The sequence below is a fragment of the Symphalangus syndactylus genome, chromosome X (assembly GCF_028878055.3).
Source record: "Symphalangus syndactylus isolate Jambi chromosome X, NHGRI_mSymSyn1-v2.1_pri, whole genome shotgun sequence".
NCBI classification, from domain to species: domain Eukaryota; kingdom Metazoa; phylum Chordata; class Mammalia; order Primates; family Hylobatidae; genus Symphalangus; species Symphalangus syndactylus.
The window spans coordinates 63806221-63826637 of record NC_072447.2 but is presented as its reverse complement, the minus strand read 5'-3'; the positions used below and the strand labels follow the sequence as shown (position 1 = coordinate 63826637).

The window sequence follows — 20417 nt, the reverse complement described above, 5'->3', positions numbered from 1 at the left end:
TAGCTCTCTCTCTCTCTCGCTCTCTCTCTCCCCACTGTCAACTGATGTCAGGAAGAAAATATAGTTCTTTTTAAAGTCTTGTCATGCCTTTACACACCCAACTCATTATAATGTCAAGAATGAAAAGCTCTGTGTACGCCTATGTCTAAACTTCAGGGGAAGGCAGAGAAGGAGAAAATCAGACATTCCCAGGAATTAGTGAAAAGGTATGAGTCCTTGGAGTTTTTTTGGTGCTCACCCTTCCCTTCTTTCAATCTCAAAACTGTTGCTGGTATACCCTTGCCTTCCCTACAGTCATGAAAGTCAGGCTGTGAAATACAAATGCAGCATTTAACAAAAAATGTTAAGGCATGTTAACAAAAAATGTCAAACTCGGTACCATGAAAGAAGACACCAAAAAGAATGCCACTCCATGTAGGCAGGGGTTGTGTCTTGTTCACTATATCTCAAATGCTCTGAAAAGTGCCAAGCACAAAGTATTTACTCAGTAAATATTTGTTTAATGGATTATTGAATGAATTAAGCTGATTAATCAGGAAACTGCTGTAGGCAGTCAGAGCGTGGTATTCCTAAAAGAATACTCAAGGGATTCCTAAAAGAATACTCAAGGAATTCCTAAAAGAATTCCCTGAGATGAAACTGTTGTCCAGGTAAAGCAATGCTCTGCTCACCTGGCAGCCAGGAAGGGAAGTGTATACCTCCAGCAGGTAGTTAAAGCCTTATTATAATATTCCTTAGCCCAGAGTCAGAGCCTTACCTCCTGTCTTTATTCCCTGGCTAGAGAACCAAGGCCAAGGCTAAGACAACACATTTTTGCTTGAACTAAGACAATAGAGTGATTGGCCAAGCCGTATAAAGATCATTACTCCTGGCCGGGCACAGTGGCTCACGCTTGTAATCCCAGCACTTTGGGAGGCCGAGGCAGGCAGATCACTTGACCCCGTCTCTACTAAAAATACAAAAATTAGCTGGGCGTGGTGGTGCATGCCTGTAGTCCCAGCTACTTGGGAGGCTGAGGCAGGAGAATCACTTGAATCCTGGAGGCGGAGGTTGCAGTGAGCCGAGATTGCGCCACTGCACTCCAGCCTGGTGACAGATCAAGACTTCCTCTCAAAAAAAAAAAAAGATAATTACGCCTGCCTTCAGCTTCTATTCCAGGATCTGCCCCTCTATTATTTTTCTTTTTGAAAACGACTGGCAAAACAAACAAAAATGCACACAAAATATCCCAGGTCCCAGGTATTGGTTCCAACTTTCAGTCTTCCCCTTCACACGCTCTGACACCTATACAGCAGTCCATTTGAGACTTAGCAGCAGATTTTCAGGCCCTCTTTAATCCATCTCTGTGATTCATCCTCCATTCTCTCTTCTCGTTTATTTATTTTAGATACCTGCAGCAGAAAACAACCCTTTTCTTGTTGGAATGCACTGTTGGTACTCCAGCTACAGCCACCGGACCCAGCACTGCAATATTTGTCGAGAGAGCATTCCTGCCTTATCTAGAGATGCCATCATCTGTGAAGGTACCATTCTGATTCCTTTAAGAAGTGAAGCTCAGTGGGTAGATATAGGGATGAAGGAACTCATGTGGCTTTAGTATCATTAACTCATACTAGGTCACTGACTCTGGTGTGAGGTTAACCCTGATTGAGGAAAGAAAAAGGGAGGAAACTAACATGAAGGGGATGAAAATAGAAGGATGAGTATGGGGGGATAGGACTATATTATCACAAGTGTTAAAAAGACAGAAATCACCTCATTCTTACCATCAATTTTCATTCAAGTTGGATAATAAAAAGATTAGCCAGTAAGAATAAAAAGGAACTGGATCCTATTGGAAATAGGTTTTTGGAGGTGCATTAGAACTATTTAGAATGCATCTGTGTTCTAACTTTCAGAGCAGCTTAGGGAAGGGAATTAGAATCGTCACTGTCACCAGATTCACGCCCATCTTTTTCTTCCTCTTCTCACAGTGTGCAAAGTGAAATCCCACAGATTATGTGCTTTGAGAGCAAGCAAAGACTGCAAGTGGAATACATTGTCTATCACTGATGACCTCCTCCTGCCTGCAGATGAAGTAGTAAGTACTAGCCGTGTCTTCCCACAGTCGGCCTCTCCCATGTCCCCTTCAACCAGGATACACAGGAGAAGGAAGACTTCTTCTTAACTACAGATAAGCAAAGTCCCAGGCTCACAATCCAACTTATCTGGAAGAATGAACCTCCCTCCTCCACTTGTCATTGTTCACTAGCATTGGAGTAGGGAGGGCAGGGTCATTTGGGTCATTTACCTAATGTCCTCCATGGAGTAGTACAATTATTCCAGTTGGCCCTTCCTCTTCTTATGTCTCTAACTTCTACCTCCTGTGTCTTTTTACCCTTATGCAGAGCATGCCCCACCAATGGGTAGAAGGAAACATGCCTGTCAGCTCTCAGTGTGCAGTATGTCATGAGAGCTGTGGCAGTTATCAAAGACTTCAAGATTTCCGCTGCCTGTGGTGTAATTCTACGGTAAGGCTCTTCTCATATTGATATTTAGAGAACTTAACTCCTGGCGAGGGGGTGGATTAGAGCTTGACAACGTATACACATAGATAGAAACCTAAGAAACCCTTATCTCAAAACAGGTTAAACAGATTCTGTAGTATAAAGCTTAGTATCCTGCCTTTCCAGATCTGACCATGGAGCTTTTGGGAGAAAGATTTAAGACCATCTTTGTTGCTTCTTAATTGGTGAGGCCTACTAACAAGTGGGAAAAGCTGAACTCTCTAATGGCAGTATGGGCAATTAAAAAATAAGTTCTGAGTCTGCCTTTGAGAAACCTTCTCCCTTTCTCATTCACTATTTCCTAGGAACTTGTAACCTTTATTAATTAAAAATGGTTGATAATATTAACACATTATTATTGCCACTATATACTGAGTGCTTAATGTACATGATCTCATTTATTCCTTCCAATAAGCCTAAACTGGGCCTCATTGTTCCCATTCTGCAGATGAGGAAAGTGAGGGTCAGAAAAGTGAAGTGATTTGTCCAAGGTCATTCAGCCAGTAAGCAAGAGTCTTGATTCATACGTAATTCTGCAAAGACTATGCTCTTTTTCGTTTTGTTTTGTTTTTTGTTTTTGAGACAGGGTCTCACTATGCCGCCCAGGCTGGAGTGCAGTGGTACAATCACAGCTCACTGCAGCCTCAAACTCCTGGGCTCGTGTGAGGTGGGCTCCTCTCACCTCAGTCTCCTCAGAGTAGCCAGGACTATAGGCACATGCCACCATGCCCAGCTAATTTTTTAAATTTTTTTGTAGAGACGGAGTCTTGCTATGTTGCCCAGGCTGGTCTCAAACTCCTGGGCTCAAGCGATCCTCCCACCTTGGCCTCCCAAAGTGCTGGACTTACAAGCATAAGCCACCATTCCCAGCCGACCACACTCTTAACTACAACACTACCATGCCTCTAAACCAGTGGTCCTCAACTGGGGGTAATTTAGCCCCCCACGAGACATTTGTCAATGTGTGGAGACATTTTTTATTTTTGCAACTCAGGGTGGAGGGAAGTGCTACTGACATGGAGTGGGTAGAGGCCTGGGATTCTGCTGAACCTCCTACAATGCACAGGTCAGCCTCTCATAACAAAGAACTATCTGGGTCAAAATATCAGTAATGCTGAAGTTGAGAGACCCTGATCTAGATTTCTAGCCTTTTAGATGCTTCTCCAAAGCTGAGTTTTCTAGACAAGAAGAAACTGAAGTATGAGTTTCTTCTTAGAAGACTCTAGTTGTCCTCTGTTTTTTTTTTTTTTTTTTTTTTTTCAATTGCTTTTGAATAACCAGGCCAGGTTCATGCCCACTAGAAACTGTGTAATTTTCCAGGAAGTGGCACTTGAAGATGTCAGATATCTGGAAAGAATGGCCACTTGTGGGAAAGGCAGCAGAGTCTCAGCTGTCACTTCCCAGCTGTTTGAACTTGGGCAGAACCCTTTACCTCTCTGAGCTTTGGTATCTTCATTTTTAAAATGAATTCAATAATGTCTTTTCTACCTCACACACCTGTTGTTATAAGGATTGAAGTGTAATATTACATTATTATTATTAACTCTTTTATACTGCACGTAAATTCCGCATTCTGCAGGCCACTAAGGTTGTGCCTTAGGACTGGTGATTTCTCAGTGCCTGTAGGTGGATATCTTCTGAAAGCTACCTTTGAAAGGACCAGAGTTCTGAGGCCACACTGAGGGACAGTGTAGGCTCAGAGTAGAATGGGGGTGCTCAGGTGAGTTAGGGATATATGTATGGCACCAAATCTCAGAAAGGGAGATTAAATACCAAGGATCTAAATCTTGGTATTGGAACTCAAGACTGATCAATGGTATCCTTTTCTCTTCCCCTCCTTTTTTTTTCTCTGCTCTTCTCTTGTCGTTTCAGGTGCATGATGACTGTAGGAGACGGTTTTCCAAGGAATGTTGCTTCGGAAGCCATCGCTCATCAGTCATTCCTCCCACTGCTCTAAGCGACCCCAAAGGCGATGGTGAGTAGTTAAATCTTAACCTCAGAAGCACATTGGGGATGCAGGGAAGGTGCAAAGGCTGGGAAGAAGGACTGCAATTAAATTATTCTCCTCAACCAGTCAAACATTTTGGGGAAGTAGGAATGTGCATGTGTATATAGATAGCTCTTGGTTCTCTTACCTTTGGGATTGTGAATGTTGTTCTTTCTGGTGGATATGTATGTGGGCATGTTCTCTGTAGCTCGTTCACAATTGTTTCTGATCAGAATTGATTTCAGCTTTTTCATGATTTCCAAACACTGGATAAGTCATGAAATAAGTTTGTGTCCAGGTGGTCAAGGAAGAACTTCATGAAGGCCAGGTTATGTTACTTTTAAAATGGAAACAAACACCAATGTTGTCCTTAAATATGAAACTAACATGATCATTACCCCAACTTCACTGATGCTTTGTCAATTCCTGGACACTAGTGATTTATTAAGAACTCTGTTCTCAAGGTGTCTGAAGGCTGCAGAAAGATCTAAGACATGGGCATTGCCAGAGCTATTGATTATTGTGGATTCAGGCTACTGATATAATACAACAATTAACAATTTAATGTGTCATATGCTAAGTGCCAAGGGAATGGTAGAGACTTTTGGAAATGAGCAAACCTTAGAAATGTTAACCATTTGTAGGAGGTTGAGCAGAAAGGAGGTAGTAATGAAATCAATGCAGCAAGAATAAACTTTGTATAGAGTCTTCTGTCAAGAGGTCTAGCAATGTTAGAACAAAAAAAGCAGGAGCCAAGGAGAAGGGTATTTTGTATAGTTTTTGTGTTTGTTTAAGAATAAGTAAGACATGGAGGTATCATGACATAAGGAAAAAAACAAGAGCTAGGCAATTATGAGCTTTAGTTACTAGATATGTGATGTTGGGTTGGTCACTTACATTCTCTGAGCTTTGCTTTCCCCATCTGTAAATGGGAATGAAGCTATCTATTATGAGGACAGATGATAATATGTGAAGGGCCTAAGTATCTAAAAACATAACCTCAAAGGACCATAAAATTAAATCCCTCGACTTCTTGGGTCACTAAATATCTAGTCTCCTAGCCTAATAAAAAGTGCAGACCCCACAGGGATGATTCACTCTTTGACACTTGCCTTTTGAATTCACCTCTCCTTCCCTACTTTTTCTTTGCTTTTTCTGAGAGACTCTCGTTTTTGCCATTGACTTGTTCATTTGCTTCTCCCATTACTCATTATTAAAGAGTGGGAACTGTCAAGATCAAAATCACATATCACAGCTTACAAGACCTAACCTATTTTACTAACAATAAGAAATTTAGAAATCTAATATACTTACCACTGACATACTACTATTTCACTAAGCCAAGGAAGGGATACACCGCTCATAAATTTCAGTTTGTGTATGATTAGTTTCACTCTATATATGGTCAATTTCACTTACTGGAGGAAAGTTCAGATTCTTCCCGGAATGTTTAAATCTATATTTCTCTAATTTGCTAATTTGTCCATCTCTGACGTGTGGGATACCTACTGGTCCAAGAGTGATTAGTGAACCCTCATTTCACTGACTTAAAAATTATCCCCATATAGATGCTAGTTTCTCACTTCACTGCCAGGGAAGAGCCAGCATTAGCTGGAAGCAAAGAAAGGAAAAGAAAGAAGAGTAGATGGTTTCCTTAGAGAACAGAAGGGGGCAAAGATTCCTGTAGCTGTTACAACATAGTTTTAGAACTAAACATACCACATGTGTATGTGCGTGCTCATATATATGCACACGTGCACACACACACACACACAGCCACTCTAGATCCTTCCAGTTACTTTTCCAACCCTAACACAGATATAGCTAGACCTTAGTACATGGAATGAGCCATTCATACAGGTTTCTGCAGGCAAGTATACTCATATGTCCCCATAATAACATGTAAAGACAGAAAACTGAATTTCACTCAGGTATACATGCATATATTATTCTCAGATCTACTCAAATAGTTATCCACATGGACTCACCCACCAGGTAGTTGACCAAAGAGGTGAAGAGATTGATGACTTAGTAAATAAGAGATACTTGCCTAGATAGGAGAATGAGGGACTAGGGGAAGATGCGGTTGATACAAGAGGAAAAGCAGCAAACTGGTCAGCTGAGCAAAATCAGGCTGGTAGTGAAATCAACCTAGTTTTGAATCTGAGACATTTTGCTCACCCCCACAGGGACCTGACAAAGATGTCTTTAAGCAGATGGCCCACCTCAGCATGCCACAAATGACCCTAAATAGGTGTTAAGAAGGTTGCCGCCTCTCCTTTGTAACTGGGCCAAACATGTTCTGTGCTTCCTGTCCTTGTGTTGGTGTTTTTAAAATTTATTTCTTCCTATCCTATATCACTTCTTATGCTTGTCATAGCTTGTCAAATAATGGCATTGTTACTTTCTTCTTCTTTCCACCAGTGATATAATATTATTGCTTAGGAGCACCTGAGCTAATCTATTCTTTTTGTTTGGTGTCTTATTTAACATCCCATGAGTTAGCTTTTAACTTTTCCTCCTGGTCATCTGCAATCTTGATCCAATTGAATCTCACTCTCTGCCAGCCCTTCTTTCTATCATGTATTACTTGTCCTGGAGCTTCTTAGAAATGTCTTTCAAACTTCCCTATCTTCTTGACTCTTTCTTCCTGGCTTCTTGGCTGTGGCCTTATGCCCTTTAATGGGTAAGTTTCCTACTGGAAGGTCCAATCCCAGAGGAATCTTTTGCATCTTCCAGTCATAGAATCTTAGCCATGTGAGGTCCTTAAAGACGGTCTGGTTCAATGCCCCCCTGGCTGAGCTAGAGAATCCTTTCTTCAGCACCCAGCTGAAGTCATGAGGGCATCCAGCTCATGACTTTCTGAGAAAGCCCTTGCTAGCGTTGAGTCACACCCATCTGTTCACGCATGTATTTATTCAGTCAACAGACTCTAATTTCTGAGAATTCCTTCCAATTATCCCTTTTTCCTATCCAGTCTGCTTGGTATATTCCTTCTCTTATCCTTTAGGGTCCAGCTCAAAATCAAACATTGTCTTCTCTGTTTGACAGCTTCTGTAATGGCCTCTTCCCACTCTCCCAAACAAATCAATTACTTCTTTGGCTATAAACCAAGAACACATATCTCAAAGCACCTAACACATGACATTATAATGGTGTCCGTCTTCCACCCCAGACTGTGAACTCTCTGTATCCTTAGCACTTGACTCAGACCTGGGTATATGGTATACGCACAGTCAAGATTTGTTACATGAATTCCTTAATACATTTACTGAATACTGCCTGTATGTAAGGCTCAGTGCTGAGCAACGACTAAGATAGCATCACTGGCTCATATGGAGAAAAAATAGTGAAGTGCAGTGGTTGTTATATCAGAAGCATCTGAAAGGCTTGTTAAAACACAGATTTCTGGGCACTACACCCAGAGCATTTGATTCAGTAGATCTGGGTGGGGCCCAGGAATTTGCATCTCTAACAAGTCCGAGATGCTGCTGATACTACTAGTCCTAGAAACACACTCTATCATTTACTGTATGCCCCTGGACAAGTTACTTAACCTCTCTGTGATTAATCTGGCATTTGTTTTCTGCCAATAAGGAATAACAATTGTACTCAGGTGTGTCATGATGGTTAAATGAGTTGACATTTGTAAGGGAGGATCTTAAAAGTACGGGAGGAGAATGGTAAGCCAACCTATGCCAATTTCGCATCTTTCTGTGGAGTGAACAGAATAAATTTGAGTGGGACTGTTGGCTCCCTGTTTAGGGCACTATGGTTATATTAATGCAGCTCAAAGAAACATGAGCTTTTTTTGAAAGGTTCTTTCAGGCTGTTGACTCATCAGGAGCTTAAAGTCAACTAAATCCCCTAAGCTCTTTTCACACTTGATGCTGCCAAGTCAAGTTCGTATTGTCCTGTTCTGGTACAATTTATGTCCTTGAGCCTAAAGGGCAAGCTTCACCTTTATTCCCTTTACATTTCATCCCTGGACTTTGACCGGTCAGCCTGACAAGGTCATTTTTCAGTCTTGATTCTGTCATCCAGTGTCTCTTCCTCCAGCTTTGAGTACTTCAGAGTTCACAAGCCAGACTTCTATGTTTCCATGTGAATTGTCAATTAAAATTGTGAAATAATACTGGACACTCCCTTATGATTAACATCAGTCTATTCAAAAGCAATCTTGTGGGAAAGATTGTTTACCTGGTTATAAATCTTAACATTATTATATTTCTGCCCTCAGTGGCACCCATCTTTGTCACCTGGTTCACAAGATTCTCTTGACAAACTTGGCCTTGCTCAAATTCAGATATTCTCTTCCTCAGGGGGAAATGCTAGATGGGGCTGCCCCTGTAGTCTCCTGGGACTGCCTTCCTGCTGGGGCTATGTCCCACTGTCTTCCCATCTGTGACCAAATGAGGTCTGATGCTAAAGTTCAAGTTGCCTTAATTACAGAATTTTCTCGCTAAGCTTCCTATGCTCACTCTAGTTTACACCCTCACGGCTATTTAATTTATAAACAGCATTAGCATAATTCTTTTTTCCTATTTCTTAATTTAATTCTTGTCTAGTTAATATATTCACATGGTTCGGTTTTTTAAAAAAGAAATACATATATACACATAGTAATGAAAAGTCTTGCTGCTATCTTTTCTCTGATCTTCTCAATCTCCTACAGCCCCCCTATCCTCACTCACAGTTCAGTACTGCCATTAGTTTCTTAAATACCTTCCAGTAGTTCTTCATGTATATACTAGTAAATATAAATAGATATTCTTATCCACCCCTTTTAATACTATGCACATTGTTCTGTGCCTTGCTCTTTTTCTCCTTCACAGTATATTTTGGAGATTTTTCCTTATCAACAAATTGCTTCCTCGCTCTTTTTTACACTTACAAGATATTCTGCTGTATGGATATACCATAACGTATTTAACCAGTCAACTATGTTGAATAATTTAGTAGTTTTCAGTCTTTTGCTATTGCAAATAATGCCACAGTGAACAGCCTCATACATATCCTTTTACATACACGTCTATGTGAAAAATTCCGAGAAATGAAATTACTAGGTCAAAATGCATATGCCTCTGTAATTTTCATAGATACTGTCAAATTCACCTCCACAGGTTTTGTGTCACTCAGCACTTCCATTCTTGGTGTATGAGAGTGCCTATTTCCCCATGGCCTCCCCAGTCAAGTGTGTTATCTATTTTTTTTTTTGCCAATGTTCTAGACAAGCAAAAAAAAATGGTAACATGGTGTAGTTTTAATTTGTATATTTCTTGTTATGAGTAAGTTTGACCATCTTCTCATCTTTAGAAGCCAAGTTATGAGCATAACGATTGGCTTTTAAAGGTCCATTTTCATCTAAACACTGGGAAACTAATTTAAGTTTTTGAATGATTCATTTTGAAGATAAGGAAACTGAGGCCCAAACAGTACACAGTGGTTGGTCTCACTGCCACTGCTGTCTCACCTTTAGAGAGGAACTACCCCCAAAGGGCCTTTGACACTAAACAAAACAAAAACATTGGGGGCATAGATAGGTTTATTCCAGGACCTCTGGCAGGGAAAGTGCTTGCTTCCAAGCACACCTCAGAGAGCCACTAGATGTTGGCAAGAAGTTGCTTCCATGAGTCCTTTAATTAGGGTGCATACCCAAAGTCATATGCTCACTTAGAGGGTGTTGACAGAGGGTTGCAGAGTGAGAAAGGGAAGCACAGAGCACAGACAGGTTCTAAAACAAGGGAGAGGTAAGCTTGGGGCTAAGCCATGAATTGGGGCCTGCATTGTTTGTGGGTAGGGGAGCAAGCACATAAAAAGTTAACACTTTTTGACTATTTTCTTTAAATATCTGAAGACCTGACTCGTAATGTCTCAGGTCCATGCTGAACAGTCTTCCCCTTATTTTTGCACTGCTTCCTGTAACATCTTGTTGCCATTGGATCTGTCCCATGTCACCTCTCTGAGACCTCATCTTCTGCCACTCCCCCCTCACTCACTCCACAACAACCATACTATTCTCTTCACTGGTCCTCAGACAGCCCAGACAGTCTCCCTTTTCAGGGTCCTGGCACTTATTCTTCTTCCTATCCCCCAAAAAACTCTTCCCTGCATTGCTCACTCCTGCATTCATTCAAGTTTCATCTCAAATGTCACCTCCTGAGAGAAGCCATCCCTGACCACTCTGTCTAAAATAACACCCCTTCCAATATCTACCCCCTTTCCCTACTTTATTTTTCTTCATGGCAAATTCTTTTTTATAATTCTTTGTTATGGTCTGTCTCCTCCATTAAAATACAAGTTCCACAAGGGCAGAGACTATTTCTATCTTGTCCACCACTGTATTCTCAGGACATAAAGCAGACACAGAGAATGCCCTCCATACATATTTATTGAATGAAGGGATTAATGTGTCTTAACTACCATTGTGTCAACATATTACTTTAGTAAAAAAAGTGTTGGAAGGGGTACTACTTTTGGATAATGTATTCAGGGAAAGTAACTACTTCCGAGCTATGCTAGTGAGGCGACCCAGCTTCTACAAGACTCCCCTTGTAGCTGTGAGTCCTGGCAAGTCCTAAAAATTTGGTGCATGACTGGCTAGCTGGCTTAGGATGCCTTCAAGCTCCACTGGCCAGTGAGTGGGAATTGGCCCATAGAGGAAACCTGCTTTCGATTTTTCCAGGCAAACCAGTTATGAAATCTGCTCAAGTAGATTTCCTTCAGGTTCCCTTTCACCCAGGCTAAAACAAATGGGTCTTCTCAACCCACCTCCTCCCACCCCCACTGAGGAGTGAGCCACATGCTTTTTGCCCTGTGTATTTATTTTTGCGGAGGCATCCCTGTCAAGCCACAGCTCCAAGGTCTGGGGGCTCACTATTTGTCTACCATCTCTTAGGAGGCCATTGCACACTGCCTGTCTCCCTGCCAACAGGCTCTGAGACTCAGCACGAGCTGGCAGGCTTTGGTTATTTAGACTGCTATAACCCTACTTCTCTATGGGTAACTACAATATTGGGGATTATTAAAAGCCTCTCCGTTGTTCAGATAATTTTCCTAGTCTTGTTTCCCCAGGGAAGTTGGTGAGATAATACAGATTGCTCTACAACAGCCTTAGAGAAGTGATTAAAGCTCTTTGCTTCACCCCACATTGATATATTCTGTTATTAGCTCCTGGCTAAATGACAGCCTTTCCTTCCCCTCTCTCCTGACCTGGTATCTTCTCACTATAAGAACTGAGGTATCCTGGGCAGAGAAAGGACTAGTTGTGTGCTGGTCTTCCTCCTGGGTTCTCAATCCTCTCCTTCCTCAGTTTCCTCACAGTTTTACTAATCCTTGGTTGTGGCACCAATTTCTTTATTCCTTATGTTCCAACATACTGTTGTGTATGAGTCTCTCTCCTGAGCTTGAGGGCAGGGACTATACCCCTAGCAGTATCTGGCATGATGCTTGGCATGTAGTAGTGGCTCAGCAAATGTCATTTTTCTGACGACAGCCGGACAAATACGACAAATACTTTTAAGCCCCTCTGGGTGGTATCTTGACTTTTCCTCTGCTCCCCATTCTCAAAAGACTGAGACTCATACTCAAAAAGTTATTGCAAAATGTGATGTTAAGTCATGTCTCGTTTCCATCTCAACGGGTCTGTTCTTTTTTTTTCTTCTTTTTCTTTTCGTTGTGTCAGGCCAATTAGTAGTATCTTCGGACTTCTGGAATCTTGATTGGTCATCAGCCTGTTCATGTCCCTTGCTCATCTTCATCAACTCCAAAAGTGGCGATCATCAGGGGATCATCTTCCTCCGAAAATTCAAGCAATACCTTAACCCATCTCAAGTGTTCGACCTATTGAAGGGTGGACCTGAAGCAGGGTAAGCATGTACCCCATGGATATGATTGGGTATGTAAGGGAGTCTTCCTCTATACATTCTAAACTAAAATAGGCTTCTTGGAATCAGTTCTTGTATTTGGGCAGGAAATGTCTATTTTCTCAAGTCAGCACACAAACACATAACTCCAGAGCCTTTTGGGTTGGCTGGTAGGAGGGCTCTTAGCCCTCTCCCAGAAATCCCTTCAAGCCCATGTCCAAGCCCCTCTCAGATTTGCTTTATCTTTTTTGGTTGGAAAACGTAAAACTATGCCTCCTAACCTCAGAGAAAGAGACAAACGGATACTGCTGTCTACTTTTCCTGCCACTCTCTTTCCCGGGACCAAATAGATATACCTCCTCTACAGACCTGTTTTATTTTGGGACCATCTGGCTGCTCAGTCCTGGTTCCTGTGAGCCCACTGGCCACCATGCAAGGCATCTTCCTGGGCCTCAGCAAATGGGTCTGGTTAGGTTGCTAGTGTTTTCCAGAGGCACAGAAAGAAAATGAGTTGAGGCAAACCCTGATCTCTGGGATGGTCTATGGTCTTAGATACACAGAGAGATAAGGGCTAAGGGAAAGAAGGCAGGTGGTCTGTTAGCAGAGTGCCAAAGCAGCAATTCTTGTGTCCTGACACATTGTAGGAAAAGTTACAAAACCCAGCTGTTCGTGAAATGACCCCCTTTCCTCTTTGTCCTTCCAGGCTGTCTATGTTCAAGAACTTTGCTCGCTTTCGCATTCTGGTTTGTGGTGGAGATGGCAGTGTGAGCTGGGTCTTATCTCTGATTGATGCCTTTGGATTACATGAAAGGGTAAGTCCCTGGATGACTCAGTTTAGCCATTGCTAGAAAGAGTAGGGGTGTGCAGTCCCAAGTCTTCGCCCTCCCTGTCTGTAAAATATGTTTCCCCCAGGCTTCATATTCAGCCTGACTGGTAGATTCCCAATCTAAGCCTACTCATCTACACTGTTTTCTGGTTGTCTATCTGTGTGACGTTGACAGAAAGAATGAGCAGTGCTCTGTTCCCTAGGCTTCAAAGTGAAGAGTTGAAGGGGAGAAGAGCAAACAAAACAGAAGTGGTCTTAGACAGCACTCAATCCCCAGTTTCCTTCCCCTCCTGAGCCCACTGATTTTCTTCCTTGAGTCTCAAGAGTGGCAGAAACTTTCCTCTATGTCTCCTTGCTGTCCCTAGGCAGCCCCCTTGCTCTTCTCACTCCAGTAGCTTTGTCTCCTGACTTACTTCACCTCCTTGGCCCAGCCCAGATAGAAATTCACAGCTATATTTCTCTTCTTTAAGCATGGCCATGAATATTGTCATATTCCAGTAACTTTTCCCTTTACTTAATAGGTTCTGTGTTGTTAACACTAGGGTCCAACTCCTTAGGGAAAATTTCACCCAATTGCAAACATCCTCTCATTACCTTCCCCAGAATCTGAAGTCCCTTAAATCCACTGGTTTTAAGACCATAATTCTTCCCAAAGAGTACCCTCTGGGTTCTTTCATGGGTGAAGCTTGATAGAAAGACTGTCTGAAAAGGGTGTCTCCTTTTGTTCTTGCAGTGTCAGCTGGCAGTCATCCCACTTGGAACCGGCAATGATCTGGCTCGTGTCCTGGGCTGGGGTGCATTCTGGAACAAAAGCAAGTCACCTCTGGACATCCTCAACAGAGTGGAGCAGGCTAGTGTGAGGATCCTAGACAGGTAAGTGGCCGAAAGACCAGGGCCTTGTGCCTCTTCCTGTCCCACATCAGTTACATCATCTCAATCAGGAATACTTTAACCTCTCTGATAGAGCCTCATTTCCTTTCTGGCTTCAGTGCAGAGCCATTTGTGGGTTGGGTGGGGCTTGTCTCTTGGGAAGCCAGGGTCTACCATGTATCCTTCAAACATCATTGAAGCCCCTCTTCAAAACTAAAGGATCCTACTGGGAGGTCAAGGCTGCAGTGGGCCGTGATCATGCCAATGCATTCCAGCCTGGGCGACAGAGTGAGACCCTCTCTCAAAAAAAACCAAACCAAAACAAAACAAAATCAACAACAAAAACACCAAAGAACTAAAGGATTCTAGAGCAGGGGCCCCATGGATAAAGTTCAAGGGTTCTGTGAACCCTCTTCAAATTGCAGAGCCAGTGATCTGTTTAAGCATATTCTCTCTTGGGGAAAAGTCTATAATTTCATCAGATTTTCAAAGAAACTAAAAAAGGGATGGAGGGAGAGTTTAGAAATAACTTGCTTACATTGTCACTGCTCTAGAGAAGAGCAAGTACTACCATCCTATCTCCTGAGGAAAAAAAAAGACTTTCTATGCTGGTGTATATAGGAGCATTTGATTTATTGCTGCCCATAAGGATCTCCTGGGGAGCTTTTTAAAAACATCAAACTGAGCCCCACCACAAAGATTCAGTAGGTCTTGGCAGGGCCCTGGAATGTGTATTGTACAAAAGCACCTCAGATGATCTTGATGGTTACCTCTGGTTAAGAAGCACTGCTCTCTGAGAACCCTGTAAAGGGAAGGGAATTCATTCCATCACACTGGCCTACAGAAGTCATGAGACAGAGGTCCCTCTTATGGTCACCTTGAGATCAGGTGACCAGAGATTGCTTGGGCACCCCGTACAACCCACCTCCCCCCACCACATAAACATTTTTACTTCTATCTTCACCTTTGAGGCACTAAATTTTACCAGTCATGAAACAGACCCTTAAATATCCGTCTTTGAAATTCATTTCAGATGGAGTGTGATGATTCGTGAGACTCCCAGACAAACCCTGCTGCTAAAAGGACAGGTTGAAATGGATGTACCACGATTTGAGGTAACTACTGTTCAGCTGTAATTCAGACCAATATCTTTATTACACAGTGAAACAATTGGCAAAACCCAGAGAGAAGCTTTTGCATTGTCCATGGATGAGGATGAGATCACTGAGGGTTGGTGACATGTCAGTCAGCAGCTATTTACCAAGAACTAGGTTAAGCATTGGGGATATAATTCATTTACCCATTTACTTATTCATTCAAAATATTTATGGAGTAACTACTTTATGTGAGATATTATTCTAGGAGATGTTCTTATATGCTAGTGGGTAAAGAAGAATGACATAGTCTACTTGAAGAGATGGAAAAATAAATTGTTTTAATCAAGTAGTATGAGTGTTAGTATATAAGGAAGTAGAGGGGGTTGGGAACACATAGCAGGAAAATCTATCTCAGTCTGGGGAAATCAAGGAAAGCCGCTCAGAAGGAGTGCCATTTCACAAGGGACTTGAGATCCAGAGGGAGTTAACCAGGAGAATAAGAAAGGGGAGGGCTGTTCCACACAGATGGAACAGCGTGTATTCTTCCAAAGGCAAGGGAGAGCATGGAATATTCACGAAACTGAAGTACATTCATAATGGCTGATGCATAGGGGCCAGGGAGGGGGCATTCAGGGAGAGTGACTAAAGATGAGGCTAGCGAAGTAATCAGGGGCCAGGCCGGGAAGGGCCTGATAAACCACAGTAGGAAGTTTGGATTTCATCCTAAGAGCAATAAGAATTACAGAAGGATTTTTTTCTTATCTTATTATGAAAATTTCTACATTGATGAAAGTTGAAATGGTAGCTCTACTACTAACATTTTCCTATGCGTGCTTTATCACATATCCAGTCATCTATCCAGTCTGCTATCTAAGAGAAGGGGTTTAAGTAGAGGAGTGCCATGGTGTGTGGAGACACAATTGAAGGAATAAAAGACTAGAGGCAAAGAGAAAAGCTAGGAGATGTTGTCATTGTCTAGGCAAGAGGTGATGGTGATTTGGACTGGTGAAGTGGTAGCAGGGATGAGTAGCAGTGGATACAATTGAGACATACTGAAAAAATAGAATTATCAGGTCTTGGTAGATGTTTGAATGTCAAGGGTGATAGAGAGGAAGGAGTAGAAGTTGTAATTAAGAGCACAGACTCAAGAGCCAGACTACCTGGAATTGAATCCTGGCTCTACAACTTATCATCTTTCCCTTCTCTGGGCCTCAGCTTTCTCTTCTGTGAAATGGAGATAATAATAGTCTTTATCTCATAGGGTTGTTATGAGGATTAGATGAAAATCATACATGTAGCTTAGAACAGAGCCTGGCACATAGTCAGTACTATGTAAGTGGGTGCTGTTATTATTGGTAGTAATATTATTAAAGAAGTTACATTCTGGAATTGGAAAGATGTAGATTCGAATCCAGCTTTATTCCTTACTAGCTATGTAATATGAGATTGTTTGTTCATTTGAAACATGAAAGAAATAGTACCTCCTTCATATGAGGTTTTGATTATTAAGAGAAAATGAAATGCATCTAAATTTTTAGAATACGCTTAGATCTAAGATCATCTCTGTTGAACTTCAACAAGAATTCTTTGATCATTATCATTTCTAGAGAGGCAGTTGAGTTGCGGGTAGAGTCAGTAAGAAACAATGAGGCTGCGGGGGATGAGGATGGGCAGCACACTGTGTTACTGTACTAAGATTCCAGAGCTAAGAACTCCTTTTGCCCCTAGGCTGCTGCCATCCAACACTTAGAATCTGCAGCCACCGAGTTGAACAAAATCCTGAAGGCCAAGTACCCCACAGAGATGATCATCGCAACCAGGTCAGTCTTCCTTTGGCTCTCATCCTTTGGGGCTGTTCCCAGGTCAGACATGGGGCTCATTTTGATAGCTGGGGGTGTTGAGGCCAAGGAAAATATATGTTTATGTTCCCAAATCAGGTTTCTCCCAACTCAAACCCCCTGAATGGAAAGTTTAGGAAAGAAAGATGACATTGAGGTGAAGTCATCTGCTGCTCCAAAAAGTCAAAATTGCAAGCCAGAGATTTGGGAAGAGAATTATAGTAGGGAAACACAATATTATGGACCATTTAAGAGCATAGCATAGCTCTCTATAGTATAGACACCTTGCTTTCCATCTTTGACATTAAGAAAGGTCTCTGCAACTGGAAGCATTCCCTTTGAAAACTGGCACAAGACAGGGATGCCCTCTCTCACCACTCCTATTCAACATAGTGTTGGAAGTTCTGGCCAGGGCAATTAGGCAGGAGAAGGAAATAAAGGGTATTCAATTAGGAAAAGAGGAAGTCAAATTGTCCCTGTTTGCAGATGACAAGTTTGTATATCTAGAAAACCCTGTTGTCTCAGCCCAAAATGTCCTTAAGCTGATTAGCAACTTCAGCAAAGTCTCAGGATACAAAATCAATGTACAAAAATCACAAGCATTCTTATACACCAATAACAGACAAACAGAGAGCCAAATCATGAGTGAACTCCCATTCACAATTGCTTCAAAGAGAATAAAATACCTAGGAATCCAACTTACAAGGGATGTGAAGGACCTCTTCAAGGAGAACTACAAACCACTGCTCAATGAAATAAAAGAGGATACAAACAAATGGAAGAACATTCCATGCTCATGGGTTGGAAGAATCAACATCGTGAAAATGGCCACACTGCCTAAGGTAATTTATAGATTCAATGCCATCCCCATCAAGCTACCAATGACTTTCCTCACAGATTTGGAAAAAACTACTTTAATTCATATGGAACCAAAAAAGAGCCCGCATCGCCAAGTCAATCCTAAGCCAAAAGAACAAAGCTGGAGGCATCACGCTACCTGACTTCAAACTATACTACAAGGCTACAGTAACCAAAACAGCATGGTACTGGTACCAAAACAGAGATATAGATCAATGGAACAGAACAGAGCCCTCAGAAATAATGCCGCATATCTACAACTATCTGATCTTTGACAAACCTGACAAAAACAAGCAATGGGGAAAGGATTCCCTATTTAATAAATGGTGCTGGGAAAACTGGCTAGCCATATGTAGAAAGCTGAAACTGGATCCCTTCCTTACACCTTATACAAAAATTAATTCAAGATGGATTAAAGACTTACATGTTAGACCTAAAACCATAAAAACTCTAGAAGAAAACCTAGGCATTACCATTCAGGACATAGGCATGGGCAAGGACTTCATGTCTAAAACACCAAAAGCAATGGCAACAAAAGCCAAAATTGACAAATGGGATCTAATTAAACTCAAGAGCTTCTGCACAGCAAAAGAAACTACCATCAGAGTGAACAGGCAACGTACAAAATGGGAGAATATCTTTGCAACCTACTCATCTGACAAAGGGCTAATATCCAGAATCTACAGTGAACTCAAACAAATTTACAAGAAAAAAACAAACAACCCCATCAAAAAGTGGGCAAAGGACATGAACAGACACTTCTCAAAAGAAGACATTTATGCAGGCAACAGACACATGAAAAAATGCTCATCATCACTGGCCATCAGAGAAATGCAAATCAAAACCACAGTGAGATATCATCTCACACCAGTCAGAATGGTGATCACTAAAAAGTCAGGAAACAACAGGTGCTGGAGAGGATGTGGAGAAATAGGAACACTTTTACACTGTTGGTGGGACTGGAAACTAGTTCAACCATTGTGGAAGTCAGTGTGGCGATTCCTCAGGGATCTAGAACTAGAAATACCATTTGACCCAGCCATCCCATTACTGGGTATATATCCAAAGGACTATAAATCATGCTGCTATAAAGACACATGCACACGTATGTTTATTGCGGCACTATTCACAATAGCAAAGACTTGGAACCAAGCCAAATGTCCAACAACAATAGACTGGATTAAGAAAATGTGGCACATATACACCATGGAATACTATGCAGCCATAAAAAAGGATGAGTTCATGTCCTTTGTAGGGACATGGATGAAACTGGAAAGCATCATTCTCAGTAAACTATTGCAAGGACAAAAAACCAAACACTGCATGTTCTCACTCATAGGTGGGAATTGGACAATGAGAACACATGGACACAGGAAGGGGAACATCACACTCCGGGGACTGTTGTGGGGTAGGAGGAGAGGGGAGGGATAGCCTTAGGAGATATACCTAATGCTAAATGACAAGTTAATGGGTGCAGCACACCAACATGGCACATGTATACATATGTAACACACCTGCCCATTGTGCACATGTACCCTAAAACTTAAAGTATAATAATAATAAAATAAAAAAAGAAAAGTCTCTGCAATATCTACCTATAGCTGCTTTCTCATAACCTGAGGAACACATTCCCCCTTCTAAATATGTGGGACATTTGTTTCTCCTGGGACTTCTTAGGGGGCTCCTGCCCAGTCGACTACACTCTCCTTTGAGAAAAACTTCCCACAGTGAGAGTCCTCCCAATATAATTGTTTGTACTAAGTTAGCTGGGCCCTTGAAACATAGCTGATTGACCCTAGGTGAAAACCTGACCCAAGTTGGACCAAGTGAATTCTCTTTTCTGAATTAGTACTAAGAAATGCTGGTCAAGCTCTATTAGGTTCTTGACTTGGGAAGTGGTGTGAAACTGGACTAAAGTGGGGATGGAACATATTTCACCATATGTACAGGAAAAAAAAAGCAGAGAGAAAAAGGCTGGGAGGAGAGGGTGAGAGACAGAGGACAGATCAGGAAAGAGAGAGAGGAGGAGGATGGGGACTGATGACGTAAGAGAGAAGGGCTCTGGGCCTCATGATTCATGTAACATTGTGCCATCTATCTTCTCTTTCCAGATTCCTGTGTTCAGCCGTGGAAGATTTTGTGGTTGATATTGTAAAGGCCTGGGGTCAGATAAAACAGAACAATACAGCAATAGTGTCTGTGATTTTGAAAGTAAGTTTCCATTCCTTTTGTCTTATACTCTTTGTGGAGCAGCCAGGGGCCCCTTTTTAATAAAAAGCAAACATGCCTCTCACTGGGAATTGTAAAAGAAAGGAAAGGAGGGGCAGCTGTTAAGCCTCCCTGATGAGGAAGGTCTAACCTCATTGAACTTCCATCTTTTGCTAAAGGAAGGATGGCACTCTACATGCATACACACATACCATGTACATGCCAAGCATCTGCCCACAACTAGACACAAGTGTACATCAAGCAGGTATGTGCATGGTTGTACACCAGAACATGCTTGAAAGTATGTACATATGAATACACA

At 41.9% G+C, this 20417-nt stretch overlaps 1 protein-coding gene across 1 annotated transcript in view; it reads left to right on the top strand.

The window, feature by feature from the left end:
• DGKK (diacylglycerol kinase kappa) overlaps window positions 1-20417 on the top strand; it is a 104693-nt gene that overhangs the window by 64799 nt on the left and 19477 nt on the right. The window contains exons 5-14 of the mRNA XM_055267783.2: window positions 1388-1523; window positions 1974-2080; window positions 2388-2510; window positions 4419-4521; window positions 12218-12401; window positions 13102-13210; window positions 13958-14097; window positions 15128-15209; window positions 16920-17011; window positions 19999-20098. Coding sequence (XP_055123758.1) covers window positions 1388-1523; window positions 1974-2080; window positions 2388-2510; window positions 4419-4521; window positions 12218-12401; window positions 13102-13210; window positions 13958-14097; window positions 15128-15209; window positions 16920-17011; window positions 19999-20098 — 1176 coding nt within the window. The remainder of the gene's footprint in view (window positions 1-1387; window positions 1524-1973; window positions 2081-2387; window positions 2511-4418; window positions 4522-12217; window positions 12402-13101; window positions 13211-13957; window positions 14098-15127; window positions 15210-16919; window positions 17012-19998; window positions 20099-20417) is intronic.